The sequence below is a fragment of the Sitophilus oryzae genome, unplaced genomic scaffold, assembly GCF_002938485.1.
Source record: "Sitophilus oryzae breed Bouriz unplaced genomic scaffold, Soryzae_2.0 scaffold_637_pilon_pilon, whole genome shotgun sequence".
NCBI lineage: Eukaryota > Metazoa > Arthropoda > Insecta > Coleoptera > Curculionidae > Sitophilus > Sitophilus oryzae.
This window is the reverse complement of record NW_022147237.1, coordinates 3,871,537-3,898,231: the sequence shown is the minus strand read 5'-3', so window position 1 is coordinate 3,898,231 and position 26,695 is coordinate 3,871,537. Positions and strand designations below refer to the sequence as shown.

The window sequence follows — 26,695 nt, the reverse complement described above, 5'->3', positions numbered from 1 at the left end:
CGTTTCTAGATGCAATGATAAGCCGAGGTGATCTTTTTCATCCAAGCATTATGTCCAAGGAGTTATTGATTTTTTTATTAGCCGTAAGTAAAAATCTACTCGTATCTCGTATTATTAATATTTGTCCATTCATACCTGTCGGCCACAGGTAATTTGAGTTTTTTATCCGTAAAGCTGAGTTTATATGCATCCGTTATGCGTCGTCCCTCGTTGCGTCACTTCAATAATATTCAAGTGTAAGCTGTTTCTTGAAATAGTCTAATAAAATTGTATAAAATCAACGACGGACGACGTATTTCGGAGTTTTTTTTGGTTATTTCAAAAAATGACAGCTCATATTTTGGTAATATTGGAGTGACGGAGACGAAACAACAGACGACGTATTAAGGTTGATTCTCACTATCCCTTCAATATCAGCTTCCTTCCATTTCCGTTCCGTTTACATAAAATATTATATCATGTAAATGAATAGGACAATAAACACTATCCGTTCCGTTCCCTTTCCGTTCCATGTCCTTTCCTTCCATACATTTTCTTGACGGACGGACTGAAGCGTATCGGAACCAGCGTTGTCACGTTCTTACATTTGTACCAGCTCTGTTAAAATTTTGCTGATATTTATTTATTCTTTCACCTCTTAATTAAATCTGTTACCTTTTTCAAAAGATACAAATTCTTAAAATAAAACTTTCGTAATGATATAATTGTACAATAAAAAGTATGGAATTGATACAGAACGGAAGCTTACGTATAGCGTCAATACAATAAAAAATTGGCGCCGGGAGGCACATATAGCCGCCCATAAAATATGTTAATAAAAAGTTAGTAGGCAGTTCTTTTAGTTTCAAAATAAAGGAATTTTTCCATTTTTTTTATCTCACAAACTGCGACTTTGATGACTGATTTTGATGTTATTACAAATTTTGTTGCAAATATTAATCCTAATCTTAAATTGACAACTGCGTTTCACTAGCTACTGTAATTTTGGAGTTACGATTTTTTTAAATTTTTAACCCTCTCCCATACCCCCTTACTAACCCCCCACCCCCATCAAAAACTAATTCCAGATTCTCGGGTGCCACAGTGTTTTTGTGCCAAATTTGGTTAGAATCGGTTTAGCGGTTTTTGAGTTATCGTGTTACAGACGGACAGACGGACAAACAGACAGACACCATGAAAATATTATGTATTTAGGTCAGTTATGACCCAAATAACTCATTTTGAGTGAAATTAAAAAACTTTTTTTGCCGCTCTTAATAGCCTACCATACCTATTGGTATGGTCGGCTAAAAATACGGAACGGATATGGAATGGAAACGGAAGGTATAGTGAAAATCAACCTTAAACCCGCGGTTGCATTGGTCGCGGGTGCGTGCGTATTTTTAAACGTGCGAGCTCTGACGGAATTTACTGGCACGACTATTTTATTTTAGTGGTTACATTAGATGCGCGTTCATGATATGCTGTGTGTCGAGTTTGTCAAAACTACTTTGATGCTGTCTGAGTTCATGGTATCCTGTGTGTCGAGTTTGTCAAAACTACTTTGATGCTGTCTGAGGATTTAATGTTAAAATAACTACTTATGAACAGAAGAAAATGTTAGGTAAATGATTTTTATACAAGAAAAGGGGAAGACAATGAATATGTAAAATATTTGGTGAATTAAAACAGCAACCGGTCAAATTTTTTGAATATTTTAGAATGCTTCTAGCAACATTAATATATCTAAAATAAAAATAAACCTAGTATTCAAAAATGTTCAAATTTTTCGGGAATGTTTTGGGCCCAATTCGAACGCTCGGACGTGCACGTATTAAAAAAAAACAAACCAGTTTGTTTTCATCCGACCAACGATAGTTCACGTACGTACACGGACGCGCAAACTCCGATGCAATGTAACCGCCTGCGTGGATACCATTTGTTTGTTTTTTGCCCGTGCAGGTACGACCAAAAATACGCATGGATACGCATCCAGTGTAACCACGGGCTAATAGTCCAAGAGCCGGGTGCAAAAACATGCAGAGTTTTCTGAAGGCTCATATTTTCAAAATCGATTGCATTTTAATGTTAAAAAGCAAAGCGACAGTCAGCAGTAAGGTAGGATATTTTACTTTCCGACACTTGCGACATGCGACAACGACGTGCGACACTGTGGTGTGCCGTAAATTTAATCTAGCACTAATCAAATTAGTATGTTGTTTAACCTGTCGACTTGCGGCAGCGACATGGCGGCATCGCAGATGTCGCTGCGGCAAGTCGGCGTCGTGTCGTCCAGAAAAATATTTTTTTTCTGAATGACATCGCAGCTAGTACTTTTGTAGCATCCACCGCATCTGCGTCGGTCTGTTTGGAATTTTTGGCGGTTAATATATTTGTTTTTTTTTCTGCATGTCACAAACATGGGATGATGGATTAGTAGATTGTGTACGTACATTTCCAGTTCTCTGGGAGATGAAAAAAAATTCATATACGGATAAGGAATAAGGTGGCCAAAGACAACCCATGGAAAAATATCTCGGAGTATATGTCAGAATGTTTCTGAAAAGGTTCAGGAGCGTGAAGTAGTAGAGCTAAGTTTTCTTCTTCTTTGTCATAAAGCAAAAGAACCGCAGCAATATTATATACGACGAATAGCGTTCATCTTAATAAACTGCACTGCTTCGAACGACTTGCTGAACTCAAGTGTCGCATGGTAAGAAAACACGTTTATCGCAGACCCGCAATCCGCGTCGCCACAGTTTATCGCACGTCGTTTTCGCATGTCGCAGTGTCGGAAAGTAAAACATCTTACCTGTACCAGTTCCGGGACACCTCCAAACTGTTTTCTGTAGGCTGAAAATTTGTAGATAACATTCGAATGCAATGTAAAACAAAAATATAGCAGTCAGATAGAGGTATGGCAGTGTCAGCGCTACTTGAAACGCGCTTTATTTCCCGTTTGTGAGTAGAGATACAATGATGTGATTTTCATAATACTTTGTTGTTTTTATGAAATTAAATATGCTACACATAAGTTTGCTGAGCCTCCTTAGCTCCTCAATAATATATACAGAGCGTACAGGGCGAATTTGTGATGCGCAGTAGCGAACAGATATTGAACACAGATATGATGCGCAGTAGTAAACGCAACGTCTACCGGCAGCTAGACGGTTCGGACTCTGTTCAGGAGAGCATAGCAAAAGATATAAAAGAACCAACTTTCTTAAAATTATCTCTCGAAAACGTTGCTAGCTCTTAGACTATAAGTAACACGCTGGCAAAAAAATGTTGTCACTCAAAGTGATTTCTGAAGACTGAAATTTTGGATTATCTTAAAAATATTAATTTTTGCGTCGTGGTTGACAATATAAAAAATTCACAGTCCTTTACAAAGATGCAACCGGGGGGGCATTGAAAATGATGAATAAAAACGTAAAAATATGATTAGTGTTAATATGAGTGTATTACATACATATGTTTAAATAACGAACTTAACAAAAAACAACAGATTTAAAGATTCACTGAAAAAGTAGTAATGTTAACATTAAATAAAACATTATCAATAATAATTATGCGATCGCACCTATCCGTAAAACAAGCAAGCAAAAAAACATCGAAAAAAACAAAATAACATACAAAACATCAGGTTAACATGATGACAGATCATGATCAATGACAGATAAAGAATTCTTACGGAAAGTTACACTTTACGATATAATTTTTTAACTGTTAAAGGCCCATTTACACAAAACTTTTTAATACCTACTACTGTATCTAAAAGACATTTTTTTAAATTACTAAATTCTTAGCCACGCTTCTGTTTTTCTTGGCTGTTGTGCGTCACGTCACAGATTAACAGGCCCACGTTTGCACCACAAGGCGATGCTGCAGACCACTAGGTAGACCGGTCGTAGAAATTTATGTTATACATTGTAGTCAATCTACACAAATATTATCAAAAACTTTTTTTCTTTTAAAATGTGTTCAGATTTTTTAAAAAGTATAAGTCAAAATCGCAAAACTTAAATTTGATATGAGTTTCTGAGTTTTTAACTAATATAGTGGCGAATTACAAAAATTCCTTTTCAATGAAAATTAAAGAGTTAAATAAAATAATTTAATAAATTACTAGCTTTTTCCCGCGACTACGTTCGCGTTACACCTCGAATCGTTCATGCATTGATTTAAATGATTTTTTACTTCTTTATAGAGAGCTAGTGAGCATAGATGTTTTTTATTTATTAATACTCTCTTTATAGGTTATTTTTTATTCTTTGAAGGATAATTGACGAAGATATATTTCGTTATGATGTCACTAAATAAACCCTTGTATAAAATTTTATACTGTCTGGTTTATAATGTTAATTGCATTTTCGTAGAGCAAACTTTCATTCTCTATTCTACTCCCTAAGGGTATAAATTTCATAAATTCGCTTTACCTTTGTGCCAATTTTTATGTGTATAATCCAGAGGTCACCAAGTTTTATATAAATTTTTACTAACTTTACCCATTTGGTTGATGAATTTCAGAAATTTCTTCTAATTCTTTTTGTAGGATTTCATTCTTCTAGACCAAATAGTAAGGAATTTTCATACAATAAACTGTTCCGAGATAATTTTACTCTCTAAGAGGATGAATTTCCTAAAATCGCTTTGTGTAGCTAATTCACTAATGTCGTTTAAACGAACCTTTGTGCTAATATTTATGTATGTAAAGCTGGCGGCATGAACTCACTCTAAAATATCTAAAAACGTTATATATAATCTAACTGACACACCACTGACAATGACAAATAATTTATTTCTGGAGGTATTGTGTGTAGGTGTTTTTCAGGTATGTTTTAGTATTTAGTCGTTTTATACAAAGAAATAGCCATTAAGCACTATAAAAATACTTCATAACAAATCTACACATATATACTTTTCATTTAAAAAAAGAATCATCAAGATTGGTAAAGCGGTTTCGGCGGGATGGATGCAACAAAAAAACCCTTTGAGCTTTTATATATGTATGGATTAATTATTTTTCCAACATATTTTACTTTGCAAATTTTTATAAATAGTCAGACTCGCCAATATCGTACTCCGTGTCCAGCCTGTTTAGCCAAACGTAGGCCGATTCCTCTTCGACGGCGTCGTGACCCTGGCCGAAGGAAGAGTCTTGAAGACGCTCATCCGCGCATAGGAATAAGTTGACTGCGTAGCGTATTGCGTATTAATCGATTCTGAAACTTTCTATCTCGTGTATAACATGTTACGCAAGTTTATTATTTTAATCTCGATTTTAATAGATAAATGTGTGAAATGCCACCTGAATATCTTCCGCCATGACATGTTTTTACTTTTTTGTTATGGTAAAGTGATTTGTATAAACTTTATTCAATAACGTATATTTTCCTCCATTTGTGATTTTTTAATTTTAAGCGAAAATTAAGTATAACATTTTAGGAAAAAGAAACACTGTAATATTTAAAAGAATAAGAAGAAATTAGTCTTATTTTGAAAGGAAAATATAGAAAAAACTCTTTCTATAGAAAAAGTCTTTATACTAACCAGAATCCGGTGACATATACGCGGTCTCACCGGAAACATTACTTATTACTTCGCATAACTTGAAGAATATCTACTTTTAATAATGAACACTTCAGAAATACACCAGTAAAAACATTTATTATTTGAGATTAAAACTCGAATTAAATTATAAATATTAGTTACCTATGTTGTTATAGCTTTTATAGGCCTGTTTAACGACTTAATAAGTTACCTAGCGAAAAAATCTGTGCGCGTACCTACCACTATTGTTACAGGTTAATTCGTTAAAGAAATATGTTACACAAGTTAAAAACGCTAAAATTTTAATGGTATTACTTGTGCATTATTGGCCTTATAATGTAATTTGTTGGAATTATATCTTCTTTAAATATAATTAGACTTTTTAACGACTTTTAAGTTACCTAGGAAAAAATCTGTGCACGTACCTACCAGTATTGTTACAGGTTAATTCGTGAAACAAATGTGTTACATATTATTCGTGGTATTAGTGGTATTATATTGGAATCAGCTTGGCATTAGTGGGGCATTATATGAGAAATTTGGTATTTAATTTGTATTTTTGGCATTACTTTGGCATTAGTATACAGACATTTGTCAGCGGTTTACTCCTTGTAGATAATCAAAAAGTTTTTTGATAAAATTTGCTTTTCATGTCAGATCATTTCTATGAAAAATTACATTAGATTTTTATTAAAGACGCTGGGTAATTAAAACATTGACTAATAAACCTTGTCCACTTTAAATACGGGGTCACGAAATATCCTCCTTGGAGTGTTTGGGTTAAGGGGTGTATAATAAATTAATCGTTGTTTTATAATAAAAACCATAAAACATTTATTTGTGAGTAAAATAATGCAATGGTTGGATATCTCTCCTTTATAATTCGGTGACTAAAAATACACTAAAATAATTAGAAAAAAAATCTTGTACTTATTTAGTAATTACGTCAATATTAATTAATTGACTTTCTAGTCTATTTTATTTTATGTACAAATATATTATTAAATTTTAAGCATTAAGTAATAAAACACTTTGTGCCCTCTTATATCGTAAAAGGTTACGAAATATACTCCTGGTTACACCCCTTACAGAAAACAGTGTAAGGGGTGTAAATAAATTGTATAATCACTGTTTTTTATAATAAAAACTATAAAATATTTCTTATTTGTGAGATTAAAAAAACAAAACAATGCATTGGTTAAAATAAGTACATTCAATACTGTTTTCAATTGTTAATTCAATAATGTGTTATAACATAATATAGCCATTACTATTATACTATTATTATTAAAATAATATGTGTGTAACATATTTCTTTAACGAATTAACCTGTAACAGACATTTATATGCCCAGTATATTTTTGTTTAACAAACCAATCAGGAAAAATCCAAAACCTACCGTTATAGGAGGTATAAGACGATTAAACTTATATAATGACAACTACTTATCGGATAACAAATTAATTACTACTGTCAGCTAGTTCAGCTACTGTCTAGGTAGAATATACCTAGAGTACCTACACCTACCTATGATGTAGGTAGATTAAAGCTTATTTTGACTTTACTTCTCACTTCGGTGTCACAAGCTGAATTTTTCAGGGATGGAAGTACAGTACATGATATGGGGACCCTTATTCCGAAAGTAGTACAAAATTAGACCGGGTAAAAGGGCACTATCATCAAAAATCGATATATTAATACCCGAAGTAGCAAAAAGAAATTCTAAAAGGATTGAATTATTTTATAACAGTCGAATAACGTTGTCTTAAGGACTGCTTGATTTTATTAATCGTTTGGTTTCGACCATTCTGTTTTTTAATAAAAGTTGTCATATTAAACTATTTTCTTGTGGTTTTTACAACGTATCCTATAACGCATTAAACGATAATTTCTTTTAGTATGATATAACACTTAATAAGACAATGCTATATGATAACAAACATATTATTTTATTAGACTCTTATACCCACCATGTAAGAGTTCTATAATATTTATTAGAACTAGTAGTCACAAGATCATATAATAGTTACTTAAACTTGTCTTATTAAAGTTGTATTACGTTGTATGATAGAACGTTTTATTGCGTTAAACTATGATGCTGTATACAACACAGTTATATAGCCTTATATGATAAAATTGTGATTAACAAAATAAATTCGCTGTAATATCTGCATTATAAAACTGGTAATGTATAATATAACCTCATTTTAATTTAAATGGTATACCTAGTTATTTATTTTGTTATTGTTGTTGTTGCAAAACTAATATCTACGTACGAGTATAATCAATCACAGCTATTATGAATTCTGGACAAAGTTGGAAAAAACTTAACAAACGCAGTGGTAGTTATAAAGAGCATGTAAGAAAAAACTCCTCGAAATTACGGCAAATAATCCCGAGAATTCCCTAGGTTCTCAAAAGCCAAAATCTCTCGGGTTGTCTGGCTTCTTCAAAGCATTGTGGCCACGTTGGTGTAAAAGTTTTACTATAGTAATGTTTGTATTGTTTTATTGTTGTTTTTCCAAGTCCTTAGTTTGCTGCTCACTCGTCGGGCACGCATGAAATGCATTGCGTGCATGAATCCATGAAAATCTGATCATGTTTGTTAGTTTAAATACTAATCAAATGAGATTTGGCAACATCTATTTGTCACAAATCTCAATATGTCCAAAATAGTTCTATAGTGCCCGGAAATTCTGCGTAATGAGAGATATTTATCCTATACCGTTTTATTTTACAACAAAGACTTATTTAAGGGATTCATTTATAATAAAATGGTTGCATTATAATTCGCCATGTTTAAGGTAGAATTTTTGTATGGCCTATGGCCGCCATTATATGAAGCAAAATTAAAAACATCAAAATACATTGTAAAATGTTATTTTTGAGAACTATTTTGTGATAAGATTCCCACATACAGTAATAAAGTGTTTAATTAAATTAAAAACAGAATTTTGAAAATTTAATTTTATTTTATTGTTTAAATTTATATGTAAACCTTAATCGAAATTAAAGCGCTTTTAATTTTTGCCAAATACATACCTATAATCTACCAGTAAAATTTTCGGCACAACAAAAATTTTCCCTACTTTTCAAACCCTATTAATGATTTTTTATATTACATATTTGTTGTACCTTCTGGCTCTACCCGCCATTTTCATTGTCGAGTAAAGTCTCCTTTTTAACAATTCACATCCTCTAGATTCATTTTACGACACGCTTAAAATATAATTTGCTCCTAATATTCTTCGGTAAAAAATAAAATACTCTTGTACCTCGCTAAATGATCAAATGTTTTTATTGTTCTGTTTCTTAGATGTGACCACGTAATACACAATAAAACTAGTTTTATAATAGTTATATAATGCTGTGTAAAATAGTTGCATAAGCGTTGTATACCCTTTTTATAGAACTTCTATACTACTAAACGGTTGTATAAAAATGGGCCTTTTTTGGTTGTAAAGCTATCATATTACGGTCATATAGCACGTTATATGAATTGAGGTATCCTATAAAAATTATCACATAGCTGTTTATACAACCTTTATAAAATAAAATTTGCTACTTGGGACCACCGTATAGAGAAAACAAATACTTATTTTTTGATCCAGTACACAATAAAGTCTTCGTAGGGAGTAATTTTTATAATTATTTACAAAAAAACATTTCCATTAGCGCTTATGACCAAAAAAAACTTTAAACCTGCATAATCATTTCAATCATGCGAAAATTTGGTTTAAAATAGATTTTTTTTTAATATAACTTTCATTTAACGAAAAACGAAGGCCTAAATGAAAAAAAGAAACAATTTAAAAGTTTCGCTTATGTCTTGACAAGGTATCAAAGCAAACCCCATATTTTTTGCTTTTAAACTAATAAAGATATATCAATAAACAATTAGAGATGTAATGGTTTTTGCGCGCGCTGGCCGACTGCCGCCGCTGCGCCGAGATTTCCTATACCCTTGTATAGGTATATGACGTCATGTGTGGCAAATGTAGCATTTTAATTCAATTTGGGCTCCCTTATATAGGATAACAGAAACATTTTCAATGTTAAAAATAATTTTAACGCCTAAAATGCATGAAGCATTAAAGTATAATATAGAGTATGATATATAATTACATACAAGACTTTTTTTATTATTTGGAACGTTTGAAGTAGTTTAAAAAAATATATGTGGCGTTTGAAAAAATAGCATGTATTATGATGTAAAATAAAATAGCATTATTATCAACGTAAAGCCTCGTCACAAAAAAGGTCATTTTTACTCCAAATAAAACAGTATACTATTATTAATAATAAAAACAGTTAGACTCGTCGATAATAGAACCCCATGAGTCAGCAGCTGATGGAAGTGGGAATAGTGATGGAAGTCAAAACTGTACTCAATATATATCGATATTCATCAATAATTTCACACAAAACAAAATATTTTTTTTGGATTTGTGACTATCTATTATTGATATTTACATAAATATCATAAAGCAGTTTTTACATTAATTTATTTACATTAATTATTATTGAAGAAAACTCTTTCATGTTTTGGGCTATAATGATACCCAACCGTATCTTTAATGGAAAATGTAAGTTTTGGTGGACTATATTTTACAAATCTTTTTCTTAATGAAAAATAAGGATAAGCCCGTGGTTACATTGGATGCGTGTCGGTACGTTTTTTTGGTCGTACGTGCTCGGATATGCACGCATCAAAAAACAAACAAATGGTATCTACGCAGGCGGTTACAATTGCATCGGAGTTTGCGCGTCCGTGCACTTACGTCAATTTCCGTTGGTCGGATGAAAACAAACTGGTTTGTTTTTTTAATACGTGCACGTCCGAGCCTTCCAATTTTTATATTTCTGGGCCCAATACATTCCCTAAAAACTTGAATATTTTTGAATACCAAGGTTTATTTTTATTTTAGATATATTAATGTTGCTGGAAACATTCTAAAATATTCAAAAAATTTGACCGGTTGCTGTTTTAATTCACCAAATATTTTACATATTCATTTTCTTCCCCTTTTCTTGCATATAAATCATTTACCTAACATTCTCTTCTGTTCATAAGTAGTTATTTGAACATTAAATCCTCAGACAGGATCAAAGTAGTGGCGTCCGTTTTGACAAACTCGACACACAGGACACCATAAACGCGCATCTAATGTAACCACTATAATAAAATAGTCGTACGAATAAATACCGTCAGAGCTCGCACGTATAAAAAAACGCACGGACCCGCGTCCAATGTAACCGCGGGCTAATACTGATTAAATACACTTTTAGGCCACAGACACTACCGGAAACGCATTGACTTTTACTTTTACATTATTGGGAATGCATCCAGAAATTCAGGTAATTTTAAAAAACCAACAGATGTTTGGGGTAGGTATTTCATTTTGATTATAATTTTTTATTAAAGCAAAAAGTATACGAAGAGGTAATAACGGAGATTGGCCGTGATGCACCTATTGAAACAGATCACTTACCAAAATTGAAATATACTGAGAGAGTTATATCCGAAAGTATGAGGTTGCTTCCGCCCGTGCCTATGATTGGCAGATATCTTAATAAGGACATTCAAATTGGTAAGCAGTGTTCTTTTATATAAAAGTTACACACATTTCAAATTTCTATAGCGTTAACACTTTTTGGTATTGCAGTAAAACTACAGAATGATCAACATTGATTAAAAAGCTGGCTATTCTGATTTTGCTGGTTTGGGTGGCAATAGATTTGAGAAATTGAAATATTTATTGGCTGTTATCATTAAGCTTCATTCAGAACCTCGCAATTAGTGGAATAAATTAGAGGTTTCAATTACACTTTATACTTTTTGGTTTACGATCATTCACAATGTTTAAAAACACAATTAAAATTAATAAAATATCCTAGCAACAGCTTGCGGTAATCAGTTGCATCCATAGAGAAATTTTAATATAATTAGAGTGGAAAAGTTGAAAGTTTGGCAACTTATTTACAGGGTGAGTTTTCTACGATGTTCTCAATGGGTATCTCGGAAACTATTGAAGATAGAGAGTCGGTTAAATGGGGATAGAATTGCAGCCTTGTGGGGTTATAAATATGCGCTTTTTAGATTTTTGAAAAAATTCTTGGCTTACTAGATATTTCGAAAAAAACAAATTTCGGCTATTTTAAAAATTGGTCCTAATTCCATTATAATCTATTTTAGACAAAAAGTTTGCACTTAGAAGTTGTAGATAATCATATTCTTAATGAGATTGTTTCCTCTGTTTTTCAGTGGCGGCTCGTCAGGGTAGGCGATTTATTACATTACATTATTTACTATTAATGTTGCCAATACATAAAAATACTGTTAATACACGGAAGTGTGTTTTAATAATCAATATTGTTTTAATATTTGTGGTCTTGTATATTAACATATTCACTACCGCTAACGTACGCTGACCGCTGACTGTGCCGCTGCGTTAGAAACAGACCGGTGAAACTCTTACGGGATTTCTTTGGTCGGATAAAATGTTGCATGGGTCTTCGACTAGATTTTACTTAAAATTATTTTTATTTATAAATTTAACTAATATCCCAGAAAAATATGAGAAAAGCTTTATTTTTAATAGTAGTTATTGCTAATATTTTTTTTTAGATTGGTAAAGAAAATTATCAATTTTTATGTTTTTTGTATATATAGAAATTTGACATATGTCAAAATAGTCAATAAGTGACACTTACCTAAATTGTTTTTCAGTTTTTCTTTGTTTATAAAATGTTTATAAACTTTATGGGGTTATTTATAATGCATTCGTGTTGTGGTTGTCTTTTTCCCTCAAAAGGACCGTTTTACAAAGTTCCCGATTATAAAGCAGACTGATTTGTTTGTAGCGTAAGTTAAAGCCTTGTTTATAAAGCTAGTGATAATTCAGAATTTATAAATGGAAATCTTCAAAATATTTTCCAAAATGCTACAATATGTGCAGTACATTTTGAAGCAGACGACTTAATAAACATTTGGAAGAAGATAAAACAAAACAAAATAAAAACACTAAATCACCACAATACACCAAAACACTTTTACTTTTACACTGGACGCGCGTTTCGCTAACCATGTTAGCATCATCAGCAGATGATTATAAACTAAAGTACAATCTACAAGGTGAGCGTTTATATACTCGCTCAGTGGGCCCCAGTGGGCGTGGCAAAATCTAGCCAACCGAGTCAGAGCCAACTGAGCGTAATAGTAGATTTCGCCACTAGAGTAGTAGGAACAAAGAACTTGAAGGGAATTGGACCGTTGACTCTGTTCATACTATCTTTACATTTATTAATTCTGATGCTTTCATATGCATCTAATTGCCTGTAATTTGAGACTTGTTTAATTAATTTTAAATTATTAAGATCTATACAATGTCCATTATCAACAATATGTTCGGCAACGCAAGATTTATCCGGTCTACCATATCTTATCTGAGCTAAATGTTCTTTAAATCTAGTTAATATTGATCTTCTAGTTTGCCCAACATATTTCTGATTACAATCTTTACAAGAAATTTCGGGTAAATACCCGACCTTTCCAGTAAAGATTGTAATCAGAAATATGTTGGGCAAACTAGAAGATCAATATTAATCTAGATTTAAAGAACATTTAGCTCAGATATGCGTTGCCGAACATATTGTTGATAATGGACATTGTATAGATCTTAATAATTTAAAATTAATTAAACAAGCCTCAAATTACAGGCAATTAGATGCATATGAAAGCATCAGAATTAATAAATGTAAAGATAGTATGAACAGAGTCAACGGTCCAATTCCTTCAAGTTCTTTTGTTCCTACTACTCTAGTGGCGGAAATTCTAACTGTTACGCTCAGTTGGCTCTGACTCGGTTGGCTAGATTTTGCCACGCCCACTCCTCAGGGGCCCACTGAGCGAGTATATAAACGCTCACCTTGTAGATTGTACTTTAGTTTATAATCATCTGCTGATGATGCTAACATGGTTAGCGAAACGCGCGTCCAGTGTAAAAGTAAAAGTGTTTTGGTGTATTGTGGTGATTTAGTGTTTTTATTTTGCTGTGTAACACCAAAGGTTCCAACCCTCAACTGTAATCTAAGAAGATAAAAACTTGTATTCCTCATATTAATGCCTGGTAAGTACACAACATTAAAAATATGTATTGCCGTATTGCTGGATTCAGGCTTTAGTTGAAGATAGGCTTAGTACTTTATTCAGAATTCTGAAGTAGCGGATTAAATATTAATATTTATATTACAGGAAAATAGTCCTATTGCTTAAAAAATTTTTGTAGGGTTGTATCAAATTTAATACCTATGATGATGACACATTAAAGCATGACTTCAACAAAACCTTACATATATACATATTGATATGTACACACATAAATATATTGTATGACAAAAAAAACTGCGTCAAGTAGTCTTAGAAATGAATATTGATGAATATATCATTCTCCAGTAAGTTATAACTAATATATGCTTTTGTTTTTACAGTGCCTCTTGAAATTGTAGACTAGATTACAATGAAGACAGTCGAGAGAATCAGTCGAAACAACCACTCAATAGTGTTGATTCAAGACCATCCTTAAATTAACTATCTGTATGTAAAACAAAAACAATATCGAACAACAGGAACATAGGAAATGAAGTTGTATTTTGTAAATACTTTGTGTTTTATTTACTTCGCATCCCACCTTCGCATATTGAATGTATCAAAACTTATCAGTTCAGCATATGCAGATTGTCAATTTGACTTCTGCATATGCTGAATTAATAAGCTTGGATACATTTAATAATAATTATAAAAAATATGGTAATATTTAAATATCCCGCCCTGAAAATTAAATAATAGTTGATAGGTCTCAGGATAGACGGCGCCACAAAACCGTCGAAAATTTTTGTAAGGAGGTTTCAATTCTATCTTTTTTTCTATGGTTAGAAAACAAAATAATTTTGACCGTTGGAGTGCCTTTGTTTGGCGATTTCTACATCGCCTACTATCAGAGTCGATGCACGACGTACGGCAGTCTTCTGTCTCTATCTAACTCGTCGTGCGGTAGCGACGCGACGTAAGTCGGAGTTGTATCGTATTAAGGCGGGGCTTAGGCGAAATCTCCGGTCGCCTTCGCATCAAGTCGTGGAGGCTCGGTAGGCTGAGAAGTTAAGAGGATATTTCCGATATTTCATAACGAGATATATCACATTCCGTTAAGGGGATATTTCGTATGATTTATTATACGTAGTAGCATGTAAAACTTTTATATGAAAATTCAAAAAACGTTTATTTAAAAACGTTATTTTATTCGGTGCAAGAAGAACGATACAACAGATATTACAGAAAAGTCTCTGTGCTATTTCAATTCGATATGTTAATAAAAGCGGCTAAGTCAAATATCTTTGCGAATTTTATTTTTATGAAATATTAGATAACTTTGTTATACATTTAGAAATAAGATTTGCAGATTAGTACTAGTATGTCACAATTATTTTTATTTATCTCTTGCGGATCTGAAATTTAAAGAATCCTATAAAAAAATTTCGACGCATTTAACATCTGATTTAACAAACTTGTTATATTGATACATTTCCAACTTTCAACGCATTTAATAGTGATTTAACAGACAAAAAATGTTATTGACCAACATAAATTATTGAATAAATTGCAGGTATTAATAATAGATATAATAATTTCGATTATAAAATAATTTAAGGAGAATAATCCTGGAGATGTATTTCCAGAAGCTTTCGAATTGTTTGTTTTGTTTGTTACTAATTTAAATTGTTTGTTTGGTTTGTTAGAAAGTTACTTTCCTATTATAAAATAAATAAATGCATTTATTGTCAAAAAATTTTTCAATTTATAGACAAAGGTAAACAAACAAACAAAGTAAAAAAAACAATGTACACAAACAAACAAACAAAAGATAATACAAAACATTATACAAATAATATTGTCAGCTTATTGTTAAAATAAACATTTATAAATGTTTAAAATGTCAAAGAACAAAAAAATAAAAATAATATTCAAAAATATTTAGCTAGTTTATAGTAAAATATCAATGACCTCTAAATAAATTCATTTCGATGTCATTAGTAAATATAGCAATAATAGCAAATATTAGACCAGTGTTTAAAAGATCAAATTCGATTTTCAAAATATAATTCATTTACGGCGTAGAAAGCCTTGTCTAGTAAATAAGAGTTCAATGCTTTGCGAAATGAAAAAAATGATGTTATGGATTTGATTTCAAATGGCAGGTGATTGTGCATTTTTTTCGCGTTGTGTAATATTGAACTTTTAACTAACTCTAAGCGTGGGGTAGGTAGATAAAGATCTTGCTCCGCGTTCCTGAGTGGATAAGTGTGAGATGGCCTTTCTTGAGAAGCTGATACATGTTTACATATTAGGCAAACGGATTCAAATATAAATAAGGAAGGAAGAGTCAATATTTTTAATTTTTTAAAAAAGTCCCGGCAATGAGTTCTGCTGTTTAGTCCCAGTAAATATCGAACAGCTCTCTTCTGGAGCTTGAAAATGCGGTCAAATTGAGTCGCACAACACGTACCTCAGAATGGAAGGGCATACCTGAGGTGCGACTCAAAAAGTGCATAATAATGAGTTCTAGCCACTGACAAGTTAAGCTCCTTAGAAACAGGCCTTAATGAAAAACAGGCAGAGCTCAATTTTTTCGACAAAGCTTCGATATGTATGTCCCATTTCAGAGAATTGTCCACAACAAGCCCTAAGAATTTTACAGATTTTACGACGTCAATGGTGGTGTTGTTAAGTACAAAAGGCTGCAACGAGTTTTTATACGACAAAGCTTTAGTTTTAGAAATGTTGAGACTCAGGAGGTTCGAATCGCACCAAGATTTAATGGTGATTAAGTCATTTGATATAATCCTATGAAGTGCCGTGAAGTTGCACTGTGAAGTGCCATGAAGTGCCGTGAAGTTGCCTTCACTTGTTGCTCCAAGTGAAGCTAGTGTCGTCCGCAAAAAGACATATTTTGCCACTGATGTTTATGTTAGCAATGTCGTTAATAAAAAGAAGAAACAAAATAGGGCCTAGTACTGAGCCTTGTGGTACTCCACATTCTATTGGTTTGCTAGAAGACAACATGGTACCCACCCTCACAAGTTGACTTCTGTTGCTCAGATACGACTTAAACCATTCGAGAGATGAGATTGATGAGATGAGATATATTAAGAGACCGACTCATCAATTTATTATATAAAACATAATTATTCTTTATCTCAATACTACCAATTTTTAAGTTTGCGTAAATAAATAAAATAAAATTATATGATGTACTCCATAGTGACTCCATAGTAATAGATAAAAAAAACTAATAGATAAAATAGATTAATAAAAACTATACTTGTACATAATGTCAATCATTATGTCATTACGTTGAATGCTGTTATTTTTGCTTTAGTTTTGTCCTAAATATTTTTGAGCTATGTTTTTAACCCAGAGATAACATATATTTACAAACTGAGCTAGGGTATTATGTAAATTAGGGGGCAAATAGACGCAACTAAAATTTTGTCGCCTACCCAGTCACACGGGTCTCGAGCCGCCACTGCTGTTTTTTTTGTGAAGCCTGTCATTTTCGACATATACATATATGACACAAACATATGTTTTTTTAAATGGAAACCATAGTTGGTTCATAAAAAACGCAATTTTTTAAACTTTTCAGCAATTTAAGCTATAATATGTTTCTTTCGAATTTCTTCAAAAATTTCTAAGTTATAATAAATGATATATCATTTTTAAACAATTCCACTTATGGTCTAAGAGCTGGCTACATAAAAAACCTTGTCATCGTTACATGGCTAATTCTTTATGAAGCCATTATGAAATAGTCATGAGCCATTATGAAATAGTCATGTCTGCCAGCGCGATCCCGGGGCTTAAAGCGGGGGCGGCCAATCGAAAGGGTGAAATTTTGACACTAAAAATATTATAAGATACATGAGTTATAATTGCGAAAATAGCCTTTATTTATTATTAAGAAACGTGGAAAACTGTTGGCAGACATTTTTCTAGTCGCTAAAATGCCGACAGATAACGCGAAAGAGGCCATGAAATTTTAAAAATTATTAAAAAATGACATTTGAAGAATGAAAAAAATTATGGCATATTTGTATGCCGATGGGTGAAATGTCATATTTATGTATTTTAAAAGCCGTATGCAAAAGAGCAGACAAAAAGACCGTGGCTCAATCAGCTGCAGACAGTTATCAAAAGCGCCATATTACTCTAGCGCTTTATTCAGGGAACGCTGGCCGCCTCATCCATTTCCAAGTATACATAGATAAATCATATAATATACGATTATATTATAAATATATTTTTTTTTATTATTTTAATAACGATTTTTTTGTCTGCCCTTTTGCATACGGCTTTTTAAATTAATTAACAATAAACATGACATTTACCAACCGACATGCATGTATGCAATGGTTTTTTTTGTCAAAATTCTATGCCTCTTTCGCGTTGTCTGCCGGCATTTCAGCCACGAGAAAAATGTCTGTCAAACAATTTTACACGTTTCCTAATAATAAATAAAAGCTATTTGGCAATTATAACTTGTGTACCTTATAATATTTTTAGTGTCAAAATTTCACCCTTTTGATTAGCCGCACCCGCTTTAAGCCCAGAGATCGCGCTGGCAGACATGACTATTTCACAATGGCTACAGAAAAGGATACTTCACACAAAAAATTAGCCATGTAACGATGATCAGGTTTTTTATGTAGCCAGCTCTCGGTCTATTAGTTAGGAACAAGTTCAGTCGTCGCGTCGTTGCTATCAGAAATGTGAAACTGTGACATCCAAACTTTGTAAATTAAAATACACAAAAATTGTAAATATGAATTTTTTAAATGAAGAAATGCGTGTAGGATTATTGGTTCAACTTTTCTTGGCCATATATTTTAGAGGATACGTTGACCGGTGAACGTTACTTAGGTTTTTTAGACAAGTTAGAAAAGTTAAATTTAGACTCGCGCATTAATAGAGTGGTTACGGAAGAAGTTTAATAAAGTCGATCGGTCGTTCTGTGAGAATAGCTAGTAATTTAGTTTTAAAAAGATGCATTTATGTACTCAAAACAATGGCGGATTCTTGAACATTTTCGAAAATAACTTGAAGTGTATATGTAGTGATATTATTTTTTTAACTTTTAGTTTGTGTAATTTAAATTATTGTAATGAACCGTTTAGTAATATATTCTGTCTTTTTATAAGTTAAAAATCATAGCAGAATAAGAATACCATACCAACTAAGTGAAATTAGCCAAGGAAGATAAGAATTGGCTATAATTCAGTAATTTTTCAAAAAAAACATATTATAGCTTATATCGCTGAAAGGTTTAAAAAATGGCGCTTTTTATGGAGTCATGGCTAACTATGGTTTCCATTAAAAAAAAACATATATTTGTGTCATATGTCAAAAATGGCAGGCTTTAGAAAAAATCGAAGAACACAACACATTAGGGATGAGTAATCTCACTCTTAACCGATCCTCTATCTCCAGTAGTTTCCGAGATACCGATATAGAGAATATCGTATAAAACTCACCCTGTCATTCCATTTCTACTAATTGAAAATGTCTACCACTAATTTTGATGTTCGGAATGCTTACATCGAAATTAAAGGAACAAACTTCTACTCTTAAAGCTTCGTTCAGAACCTCGCAATTAATGGAATAAATTAGTGGTTTCAATTAGCGTATAAGTTTCTTCCTCAAATTTGATGTAGGGATTCAGAGCGTCAAAATTAGTGGTAGGTATTTTCAATTAGTGGAAAAAGTTAACAAACATTTGACTTTTCCACTAACTATACTTCAAAATTTGCGATAAATGTCATTTTGGCCTTTAATTATCTTCCGTCAAGAGAAAATGTGGTTAGAAATCAAAAGTCGACTGTTTTATAAGCTAAATATTAGGCTCTCTCTATGGATACAACTGAATACCGCAAGCTGTTGCTAGGATATTCTATTAATTTTAATTGTCTTTTTTAGACATTGTGAATAATCGTAAACTAAAAAGTATAAAGTGTAATTGAAACCACTAACTTATATTTAAATAGCGTGTATACGAAAAATTTATTATATATAATTATTCTGATATAATTTGGCTATAATCAATAATTTGTTTAAGCGTCAACACCAACCACTAATTCTAAAATTCTCAAATAAAGTATTGCCAACTATTTCAATTATTATGGATCACTACGTATATTTTTAGGAGACAAAATATTTCCTAAAGGAGCTAATATAGTGGCCTATACTCTTGTTCTTCACCACAACAGCAAATATTGGCCGAATCCAAAGAAGTTCGACCCAGACAGGTTTCTACCAGAAGAAATCGCTAAGAGACCGCCATCTTGCTACATACCGTTTTCAGAGGGGCCAAGGAATTGTATAGGTGACTATCCCCCATATCTCGCGCTATACACTATCATATCACCATCAGTCTATCATCATCATGTGATAAAAATCATCAAAATTGGTCTACTTGAACAAAATATATCGAACTGTATTTTAAATACATGAAAATTTTAAGATGCCCATTTTTAGTTCCTGTCAGTGTATATTAAAAACAAATCTATTCGTTTTCATAATAATGTTATTAGAGTAAGATCCCAGAGCTATCAGACATAACTTATTTTCATAAGGATGAAACCTTAGGCTCTCAGTAGTGGTCTCGTGTGCTTTGAACACCGGCGTGTTTGTGGGGTTCGCCCTGTGACACCTTGGCAAATACCATGTGAGAAAGGTGACTAAAAGAAATAAATGGACTTTACTTATTTTTACGACAAGTAAACGTCTCTAGAAGAGGCTATACTGGACGAAGTAGTGGCGATCGGATCGCGACACAACGATCTACAAAATGTGGGTCAGCTACGTTTTGCGGGGATACCCTTTTGGGTGGGCATGATCCTCATAGATTGTGTATCTCAAGAATCGGCGAATCGGTTGGTGGAAATCGCACCTAAACTTAAAAATTGGCAGGGGCTGGAACTGGTTGCAGTGAAGGGAGAAAACATCTCTAAAGGGGCGGCCATCACGGTCTTTCTGCCGAGGAGCGAGGGGAAAGACACCACCTACCTGCTGAGCCTTATCCAGGGTCTGAACTTCAATGTAAGGATATCGAGTTGGCGAGTCATCAACTCGAGGGAGGAGGGTCATGGTCAGGTCCTCACAACAGGAATTGACCTCAATTCAAGGAGACAATAGGGAAAGAGGGACATATCCTCTATTATAGATACGGTACAACACTGGTATCAGGACTAAGGAGAGACCAAGTTAAAGAGTGTTCTCGCCTTCGTCGTCTTTGGGGGTGTTTTAATTAAAGGGAGAAACTATTTTTTAAAGGTTTTGTATTTGCCTGAATCCTTTTACAACCTGCATCTTTGAGATCACAATCGAAAGAGAGCGAATTTCTAATTTCTTTTTCGAGACTATCCATAATCCTTCGAAGTTGTGACACTTCGTTCCGGTATCTTTGGTTGCATAACCAAGAAGCATACCATTTAAATTTAAAACCAAATTTAAAATTATTGAATACTACAACACTCCCCCCTGGCAAAAAGTGTCACAATTTCGTTTTTTTAACACAATACAAAAACAGTATGGATAAGCCATTAAATAACTTAATTATTGTCAAGTACAACACATTTGTAGCAACTTATTAAAGTAACAAAACTAAGAAATGCAAATAGATCTAAAGAAATAAACAGAAAATTATATTTTTCATTTACTTAACTAAAATCTTAAAACTAATAGGAGCAACTTCACATACATTATGGAATAAATGACCGACAATTATTTAATTCGGTTCACAATTTCACTTACGGGCAACAACGGCACACGCGACGTTTCACTACACGGCGGGGGCGTTGATTTGAAGTTTCGTTGGTTACGGGCACGGCAGGAACAAACGTTGGGGTTGGACTAAAGTTGGGGATCGTAGGCATGGTGGTGTCTGAACATTCACTTTTCAGTGTATTGTCCGGCAACTCAGCAGCAAGGTCAGGATCGGCTTCAGAATCTGAATACGACAGACTGTCAGTATATTCAGATATGGAATGGGCATCTCTGGAACTTCCAAGAGGGTCAGTAAACTCATCCGAGCTTACCAAAGAAACATTATCGCTGGCCAAATGGATAGTAGGGGCGCCTACACTAGTACTGTGTAGGCGCAGTGTCTTCTTAACTGAGTCGGAACGAGACGGGATAAACTGGTCCACTTCCAGCTCTACCTCGTTAGGGCAACTCGTTTCGTGAGGATGGGATACTATGGCTACAGCTTCTTCATTCCCTGGAGCAGGTCTAAGGTCATCAACATGAAGTCGATAGGGTTTTCCATCTCGCTCTACATCGTAAACTTCTTTACTTATCAAGGCTAACACTTTGTGCGGTCCAGACCACACTGGATCAAACGGATGTTTGAACTGTCGATTGTCGCGTACCATGACAAGGTCGCCTTTTTTGAAAGAAGGTGGAGGTTTAATGGGTTCAGTTGTATACTTGGCTTGGTAGTGTTGTTGGTGCTGTCTGATTTCTTCATGACTTTGGCTCAAGTCACTTATCGGATTCTTGGTTGGTTGAAGACTTACAGGTAGGTTCCAGTCTCCTGGACGTGGTAATTCATATCCTAGTAGACATTTACTAGGAGTGGTATTAATGGCTGCATTTTTTCTTGTTCGTAAAATAAACAAAGCTCGTCCAATGTACTGTTGCCACTTATTCTTTGGCTGGTCTGCAAGGAGTGTTCTTATGATTTTCTTGAGTTCTTGGTTACGTCTCTCAACTGGGTTAGCTCTAGCATGATATATTGGACTATACTTCAACTGGATTTTATATTTTCGGGCCATTTTAGTATAAAGTTTAGAAATAAATTGTGGGCCATTGTCAGAAACGATAGTCTGGGGAGTACCAAAACGATAGAATATCTCATTTTCTAAATACCTGTTGGCCAGTTACTTGCTTAAAAGTCTTGGCTTCAACCCATTTACTGAAAATATCTTCTACAACCAGTATATATTGATGGCCATACGTAGATGGAGGATATGGTCCCATAATATCTAGCACTAATTTCTTGCCAAGGACGTTGTGGTCTATGTGGTCTCAATGGTGCACTGGTCTGCGGCATGGTTTTCATGGATATACACACAAGACACTTCTTGATGTACTGGCCCACAATCTTATTCATATTTTTAAAATAGAATTTATCGAATATACATCTAATTGTCTCATCTCTCCCAGGGTGAGCTTTATCTGCATGATTATGATAATGAGACATTACCTTGGACCAGCTGATTCTTGGAACCACCAATTTATCACCTAAAGGATGTCTTCTCCAAAGAAGTCCATTATTGACATAAAATGTATTTAAGAATGTTTGTTCTCTTCGGGATTGAGGGCCATTTGCTGTGATATTTCGCAACTTGGTAATATTTTTATGGATTTCTTGGGAGGTACCCTGATCTCCAGTGATTTCTTCAAATAAGTCGATAGAAGTAGGAATATTATTTGACGCTAAGGATGTAATGTGACCTCTATTCTCAAAACTAGGAATGCAGAATTTGTCCTCCGGTTCTTCCAGGTCATGCTTTCCTTCAGGATGTCTTGATAACAAATCAGGTAATTCATTGTCTTTTCCAGGGACATGTTCTATGGAAAAAGAAAACTCTTGTAACAGCAAAGACCATCGAGTTAACTTTGTCTTGGCATCTTTATTTTTTTCTAACCATAATAAAGATCGGTTGTCGGTTCGTAACAAAAAAGGTCTATCTTGCAGGTAATGACTATATCTTTTTATAGCCTATACTATACAAAGACATTCCTTTTCATTGACATGATAATAAGACTCAGTTTTTGAAAATGTAGCACTGGCGTAAGAGACAATTCTTTTAGATTTATTCGGGTCCTCCTGATATAAGACACATCCCATACCTTTATCACTAGCGTCAGTTTGTAATACGAAAATTTCATTAAAATTTGGCCGGTGTAAAACTAAAGGTTTGCCAACAAGGCTTTTTATTTTGTTAAAAGCTACATCCTGCTCTTCTGTCCATCTGAATCTAACATTTTTCTGTAATAGTCTTGTTAATGGTGAGGTGATATCTAAGAGATTCGGTATAAATTCGCGTACCCAGTTACAAGTACCAAGAAAAGCTTGTAATTGTTTTTTATTTTTTGGTATTGAAAAATTTAAAATTCCTTTAATTTGTTTAGTTTGTGGAGTATTCGTATCTTTTTCTATACGGTAACCCAAATAGTTAATGCTTGAAGAGGCAATCTGACATTTAGCTGGTAAAACATGTAAATTGTGAAGCCGTAATCGTTCTAAAACTAACCGTAAATGTTTTTTATGCAATTCAAAATTTGGACTATAAATGATAATATCGTCTAAGTAGACCATTACAAATTTCTGGAAATAACCAGATAGAACTTCTTGTGTCATTAATCTTTGGAATGTACAAGGCGCATTTTTAAGCCCAAAAGGCATCACATTAAAATGATAAAGATGCCCCTCTGGTGTACAAAAAGCTGTATATTTCTTTGAGTCATCAGATAATGGCACCTGCCAATATCCACTTTTTAGATCGATTACAGTAAATATTTTTGCGTCACCTAGATCTTTCATCGTATCTGTGATTTTTGGCAAGTTTGAAGGTTCATCTATGGTTATATTATTTAAAGCTCGAAAATCTATACAAAATCGCGGTTGGGTACCTGGCTTATCTACTAATACTATTGGTGACGAGTACTCACTATTACTCGGTTCTATAACGCTAGCTTGTAATATCTGTTGGATCTGTTCATAAAGTACTGCTTTATTTTTTGGAGAGACTCTATACGGTTTCTGTTGTATTATTTTGTTTTCTTTTAATCTAATAGAGTGTTTTGTGGTAGACGTAGTAGGTTGTAAATTATTAATAGAAAAAAGTTCACTAAATTCTTGAAAAAGGGGATAAAGATCTAATTTATATTGCTATGGAATTTCTAAATCATCTGGAAGATCAAATGAATGTTTTGACATATTACAATTTTGTCGAAAATAAAATGTTGCAACCCCTGCATATATACATTTTCTACCATAATCTATAACTACTTTATTTTGTTCTAGAATAGGAGCCCCCAATATTATTTCTTCTTCTAACTCAGAAAGAATTTGAAAATTACAATTAAATTTCGTATTTTCTATAGAAAATTGTTGAGAAACTGACCCAAAACTAGTGATTTTTGAATACCCACACGCAAACAAAACACTCTGTGGTGTCTCTTCTTGCAAAACACTTGAATACTTAGAAGGAATTACCGAAGTACGAATAAAATTACTGGCAGATCCCGAATCAATCAGAGCATTCACGATTTTATCAAAAATCTTAATTTGGACATGAGGTAACTGTTGAGCAGGATGAAAAGTTGAGTTAATTACTGAAATTACTGAAGAATTTTTTTTATTTTGCATTAAAAAGTTAATTTTGTCTACGATTTCTTTTAAAATATGAGTGTGACTTTTTACTACTGACGTTAGTGAGGAAAGGGATGTACTTACTGCCTGTTCTGTCGTTGTTGGGCTGGAGTCTGCTGGGAGGATTGATTGCCACTCACAGCCCTCTGTCGGTTTCCCGTAACATATGGATTTCTAGGGCAATCTCTATGAAAATGGTTATCTCCACAAAACCTACATGGATGAGGTATATTTTTGGTCAATGTTGTGCTCCTATTTGTAACCTTTTTTGTCTCTGCCATGTCACTCTCTACTTGCCCTGCCACTCGAGTTAAGTCTTTCAAATTTACCATATCTTTTGGCGTCTCCCGTTAAATGTTCCACCATGACTTCAACCTTTTGTAAATCCTGGTAAATTTTTTGATCATGAAAATGTTGGTTGATACTTCTTATAAACTCTATGGGGTCTTCGTAATATCTCCCAGAAAAGGTTATTAAAAATCTGCTTGAAGCCGACTCCTTTGACTTAAAGGAATCTACCACTTCTTTAAAAGATGACACCAATGCTTGTGATAAATTAATAACATCTCTAGACTTCATTTTCGTGTGTATTAGGATTCGGGAAATTGTCTAACGTCCGATTGATAGCGTCAGAATCGTCAGAATTATTCTCCTCATCGCCATTTGCCAACATCCCTGTCCTGTCCAAAGTCATCCAAAAATTTTTTCGTGCCGCCATTTTGTCCATCATCAGCTTCGCCTTCCCCAAGCCAAGTTAACTTTTCTTATTACTAGTTTTTTCTACTAACCTCGCTAATAATTCCACCAACTATCAATCAGCCTCGCGTTGGGCGCCATGTTCACGCCTTCGTCGTCTTTGGGGGTGTTTTAATTAAAGGGAGAAACTATTTTTTAAAGGTTTTGTATTTGCCTGAATCCTTTTACAACCTGCATCTTTGAGATCACAATCGAAAGAGAGCGAATTTCTAATTTCTTTTTCGGGACTACCCATAATCCTTCGAAGTTGTGACACTTCGTTCCGGTATCTTTGGTTGCATAACCAAGAAGCATACCATTTAAATTTAAAACCAAATTTAAAATTATTGAATACTACAACAAGAGGTGGAGAAAATGGAGACAGATCCTCCAGCCTCCACCTCACGGGTACCCCAGCCAAGCCGGAAGCAAGCTCCTCGACTGTGAAGACTCGGAGGAAGAACTGTTGTCAGAGCAGGATGGGAAATACCCTGTCCCCTCTACAACAGGGGTATGATGGGTTATAGACTGTGTGATGACTCAAGGAAGGGGGCACAATAGATCTTTAAGACATGTAAAAATAATTAAAGTTCATTTATTTCTTTCAGTTACCTTTCTCACCTGGTATCTGCCAAGATGTCACAGGGCGAACCCCACAAATACGCCGGTATTCAAAGCAAATGAGAGCACTACTGAGAGCCTAAGGTTTCATCCTTGTAAAAATAAGTTATGTCTGATCACTCTGGGATCTTGGACTATATCTTTTTACAGGCAAACAATACGCAATGATGTCTATGAAGGTGGTAGTGGCCAATGTGATTAGGAATTTTTGGATATCATCCAAATATCGCTCAATTGATGAGATGGAGATGAGAGGCCTCATCACAATGAGGACAAAAGGCGATATTGACTGCCATTTCACACCTAGAAATTAA

At 33.7% G+C, this 26,695-nt stretch overlaps 1 protein-coding gene across 1 annotated transcript; it reads left to right on the top strand.

Annotated features, from left to right (window-relative positions):
• Positions 1 to 26,695, top strand: LOC115887791 (cytochrome P450 4C1-like). The gene is made up of 5 exons (XM_030907288.1): positions 1 to 83; positions 10,822 to 10,890; positions 10,958 to 11,123; positions 19,788 to 19,967; positions 26,532 to 26,695. Exons 1-5 carry the CDS (start codon positions 15 to 17, stop codon positions 26,693 to 26,695), a joined length of 648 nt encoding a protein of 215 aa, XP_030763148.1. The 5' UTR covers positions 1 to 14.

Coding starts and splice junctions, on each gene's coding strand:
- LOC115887791 (XM_030907288.1), top strand. CDS start 15: ATGATAAGCCGAGGTGATCTTTTTCATCCAAGCATTATGTCCAAGGAG. Junction 11,124..19,787: donor TAATAAGGACATTCAAATTG/GTAAGCAGTGTT, acceptor GTATATTTTTAG/GAGACAAAATATTTCCTAAA. Junction 19,968..26,531: donor GGGGCCAAGGAATTGTATAG/GTGACTATCCCC, acceptor ATCTTTTTACAG/GCAAACAATACGCAATGATG.